Here is a 4,884-nt window from a genome sequence, read left to right on the forward strand (position 1 = left end):
ATTGTTTCAACCCCAACATTTTTAGGGACAATAATTTTTCATGACTTTGTGACAAGTTGAGACATTAAGAATGAAGAAAAAATTGGGGTATGATGACCAACTACTTTTTCATTTTTAAATTAATCACTTCATTTAATGAGGTTATTCTTAGGCTCAAAAAAAATTAAAATACAAAGGTTGAGTATTTCTCTACTTAAATGAAGCTCAAAATTAATATATAACAACAAACATCTTCAATAGCAAACCCAAAATTGTGTGAAACTTTTCTAGAATTTTCCAAGCTTGTAAATCATTTGTTTTGAAGATGGTTGAAGCTCCAAATACCTCTTGGATAAACACATTGAATTTGGAAAGAAGTGTGCATTGTCTAAAGGTGAACAATAGCATATTTATTATTGCACTTTTTATAACAACCAAAAATAGATGAACAATACGTTAATAGAGATTTAGCATTCTTTAAACTAGTTTGCAATCAATCCTTGAGATAGTAGCACCATGAGTGAAGCTAAGAGGCCATATGCATTCTTCTTAAATGAAGGAAAACTTTTCCTACAAGCTAAAATCACTTTTTAAAGATTCAAATAACATCAATAATCCATAAAATTATTCATATGCTAGTCAAATGTGCATATGGTGCATACAACCCCATAAGAAATAGTGATGCTCCTTTCTAGCTACTAGTGTGAGCACACTATCCTACATGTCGGTTCAACTAGTTGCCAAGGACACCATACCATGGAAGAGTCAACTCAATTTATTGGCTAGTTGTATCCAATAATAACAAATCAAGGAAAACGAATAACTAGATTTAGACCCAATTAGCTTATTGCAATGGTTCAATAATATTAGCCATTAATTTTAGAATCTAAAGGGAATTGGATGGTGGACATTCTAGAACTATGGGAATCCATACAATATAAGAAAATATTTTTTATTTTGAGCTATATGGGCCTCATCGTGCTAACCCATTAATAGGTTAAAAAATGGCCAGTTAAACATATGAAAAAATAGCGATAATCTCGCAAATAGAATATGTGAAACAATAAAATCAAACACAATCTGTATATAGATATTTTTACCTTGAAACCCAAATGAGAAAACTATATTTGGATGAGGGATTAGTGTTTCATTATAACAATCTTTGCTTGCAATGCCTTCCTAGCTTTCTATGCCTCTTCCTATTTTATCTAGAAAGACCATTTACGAATGAAAATAAAGGAAGAAACAAGGAGAGCTTGGGGGTAGTGAGAAGCCCAACAGTCATAACTCTCATTTCCCAAATTCCTTAATCTTCTCTTATATTTTATTTTTCTATTTTTAATCATTCATTGTTTTCTTCTTGTTTTTGTCTTATTCCACTTTTGCATTTCATTGTTTTACATAATTTGTTTAACCTTCATTAATTGTTGAATTAGATTGCAAGTATAACCCTTCATTGGTTCAAATCCATTTTGGATCACACCTACCCATTGAGAGGCTATTTGGTCTCCAAAAACTTGAAAGAAACCAAACAAGATCTATGTACTCTCTATCTACTTCTCTAGAATATGACTCTAGAACTTTGACATTGAATCTAGCTATGACTTGGTGGCTTTGGTTGGTAACTATGATTCTAATTACAACTCAAACTTTTAATGTTTCCTAACTTATTTCCACAATATAAAAATCCATTCAATAACTCTTAAAATCTAAACCATCTTTAAATCCAAATTGTGTAACAAACCTCCATTACCCTCTAACTCTACCTTTTATTTTTAGAAATATAATATAATATAATATAATATTATAAATATTATATATATATATATATATATATATAAATAAATAACCGTACCAACCAAACGACCAAACCGTCTCCTCCAAACCATTTAAAGAAAACAACGACCATATAGCCACACACTTGAAAAATAGCCCAATTACATCACCTACCCCAAAGTTTCCTTTAACCACTTAATTGCATTCAAACCATGAGAAAATAATTAATTCAAAGTTTTCCATACTCTTCCACGATTGAAAAATAGCCCAATTACATCACCTACCCCAAAGTTTCCTTGAACCACCTAATTGTATTCAAACCATGAGAAAATAATTAATTCAAAGTTTTCCATACTCTTCCACGAAATTATGAATGAATGAATGAATGTCCTTCCCAATTTGATAAATTCCACCTCTTACGCATGTTACCGATGGCAAATAAATTCAATTCAAGTGTGTGGAGATTCCAACGATGCTCCAGCTCTCAAAGTACGCGTAGTCACGCTCTCAGAGTACGCATGGTCCCGAAGCACAATGCATCATGTCACAGTGCTCATTCCAATGTTTAAAATTAGGTTATGGATGCTCATAATTTCAATACCTAGTGTTTCTAATGTACAATGGGGCGACGAAAATAGTATGATGGACCCTTTCACCTTTCACCTTCCAAGAACGTGAAGGACGTTGAAGCGACCAACCATTCATAGCCTGTCACGGTTTTATGGTTGACTGCTGCCCTGCCCTGCCTCAATCTTTTTTAAAGCGGTGTCTCAAGCCCGTAGAACATCACTGCATTTTAGCTTTCTGAGAGGCTACCTTTTTCTGATAAATTTGCTTTTCACTGATAGATGGTGGCGGTAACAGTTCTGAGCAGAAATATGGATGACGTATCGGCTCAGCGCTGCAACAGAAACTTTACAGCCCGAGATCGGCTTATCTCTAAAGGTATAGTCAGAACATGTTTCAACGATACATGTATAATAAACATGATCGTTTGTTTTATGATTATAACCATTATTTATCAGAGGACAGAGACTTTAATATTCCACTTCTTATGCATATCAGAGAGAAGGAATTTCGGGTGGGTTTGTGGCATTACTGAAGAGGAAGAAGAACTTATTATCAGAATGTATAAGCTCGTGGGCAACAGGTAACCAGGACAGTTTATTGGGATGCATTCAAAGCGATTATTAGAATAACTTTTTTTTATACTCAAACATTGGGTTTGTGCAGGTGGTCATTGATTGCTGGGCGCCTTCCTGGTCGAAAAGCTGAAGAGATTGAGAGATATTGGGAGATGAGAAGCATACATACTGCACCTCTGAAGCCTATACCTAGTCGCATAACTATAAATCCATGGCTTCAGACTCACATGGTGTCAGAGGAAACAGCCTGTTCATATAATACTGTCTACAACCAAAAGCTTCATTCACATGAAGAAGAAGAGGAAGGGGAGGAATCCAGAGTTGAAGATACTAGGAAAAATGCAGATTATATGCTTGTCCGGCCTGTAAGTCCTGTTTTAAAGGCCAGTTGTCGGTGTTCATAAGATTATCAGTGTGTCTGTAAAAGTTCGTTTGTAGACAATACATATAGCCAAAGCTAGTTATGTGAAAGAAAATGTCACATCAATATATTTGTCCCACTACTTCTGCTATTCTGTTTAATGTATAACTTCTACTCTACCCCGAATCATGGGCGCTGTCATTTTCTTTTCTCCAAAAAAAACTGATAATGTTATAAAATTACATTTGGTAGATATATGACTCCCATGTATTCAGAAATAAAGATCACCGGATCCTTTCACAGTGATTTAAAATTTTCATAACTGTGCAAAATAGAAAAAACCTAATAAGAATACCTAAGGGTTTGTATAGTTAGAGAAATAATCCACTTTTCCTTTCTTCCTTTTTTTCACTTTTATCCCTCCCGTGTATTTTTCCTTTTTTCTTTTTTACCTCTTTCCACTGTAATTTTTTAAGAAACTTATAAAATATATGCAGCACCAGGTCAGATAACTTCAAATCGGAAAATCCATAAATTTCATCAAAAAAGAATGGAAACTTCGATTGACTATATTGGGCAGTCTGCTACTTGTAAATATGTTCTTCATTTTGTCAAAATGTACGTTATAAAAATTCATGAAAATGTCTAATATGCCCAACTCTGGAACATGGATTTATCTTCGAATTCCTAATCTATATGAACGAGGGACTGCCATCTGACCCTAGTGACAGGGGCCTGAGTCGACACGTAATCCGATAAACATGCACCAAGTCCGTGAGGTTGTCAGCTGTAGGGTTTGACAGAGACCAAGAATATGATATTTTCCATACTCTCTAATAGCTAGGGTTAGCGAAAAGTCGCCACCTCGTTGTTGGTGCTGAGGATTGCAGAGAGTATGTGAAATAATAACCCGCGGAATATTTTGATCAGGATGGAATCAGGTGATCTCTTCTGGCGAACACCGCGTGGCTGTTGGTGCCAGATTGGGTTAATGTCCTTTTCTCTGGGGATTTTCATGGAAATGAGGTGCGTAGCAGGCATCAACACGTTAGGAACAGAAGCAAGATTAATAGAGGTAAACTCTGAAAATGCCATGGTTCGCACTAGCTTCGGGGGTTTAGGTTAAAAGCCTGCAGCTCTAACCGATAGGACTAATCCAGCTGTTTAAGCCAGGCAGCCCATACTTAAGCTTAAAATTCGATTTCAGAGGCGGAGAGCAATAAGGCATGTTCACAAACTAAAGGGGTTTGAACTTTGAATATAAGTTATGGGCGTGGACACGAAAATTGAGGTCCTTACATGGCCACGAAATATAACTTCATCGCATTAAAAGAATGCGACTATATTGTGTTTAACAAAGTGTGACAAGTTTTTTCTCGAAGAATTTCTTTTTCTTAATCTCATTGATTTTTTAAAAATTACAGAATTATATATAAATGAAATTTATTTATTTTTTAAAAATGAAACAATTATATTATTTATAATATGTTTTTCCAGTTAAAGGATTTTAATTACACTAATTCTCTGTGCAATTTGTCTTTCTAGTCGCGTGGTTTAAGTTCATGGAGAGATGTTATAGACGGCCGAGAGATGCTATAAATGGTCGGTTAATGATATTTATAA

The 4,884-nt window shown here is 34.8% G+C and overlaps 1 protein-coding gene across 1 annotated transcript; it reads left to right on the plus strand.

Moving 5' to 3' along the window:
• The first annotated feature begins 2,491 nt into the window (after positions 1-2,491).
• LOC149158169 (uncharacterized) lies at positions 2,492-3,389 on the plus strand. Its single transcript, XM_089437713.1, has 3 exons — positions 2,492-2,700; positions 2,821-2,905; positions 2,989-3,389. The coding sequence occupies exons 1-3, from the start codon at positions 2,604-2,606 to the stop codon at positions 3,302-3,304; spliced, it is 498 nt and encodes a 165-aa protein (XP_089293839.1). The 5' UTR covers positions 2,492-2,603; the 3' UTR covers positions 3,305-3,389.
• Positions 3,390-4,884: the final 1,495 nt, after the last annotated feature.

Source organism: Pinus tabuliformis, chromosome 5_2, assembly GCF_031772625.1.
Source record: "Pinus tabuliformis cultivar Carrire ecotype Pingquan chromosome 5_2, CPIR1, whole genome shotgun sequence".
In the NCBI taxonomy this organism is placed as follows: domain Eukaryota; kingdom Viridiplantae; phylum Streptophyta; class Pinopsida; order Pinales; family Pinaceae; genus Pinus; species Pinus tabuliformis.

Bases quoted from the DNA above. Each gene is read 5' to 3' on its own strand.
- LOC149158169 (XM_089437713.1), top strand. From the start codon at position 2,604: ATGGTGGCGGTAACAGTTCTGAGCAGAAATATGGATGACGTATCGGCT. The intron at 2,701-2,820 runs GTATAGTCAGAA...TATGCATATCAG, and splicing joins AGATCGGCTTATCTCTAAAG to AGAGAAGGAATTTCGGGTGG. The intron at 2,906-2,988 runs GTAACCAGGACA...GGGTTTGTGCAG, and splicing joins TATAAGCTCGTGGGCAACAG to GTGGTCATTGATTGCTGGGC.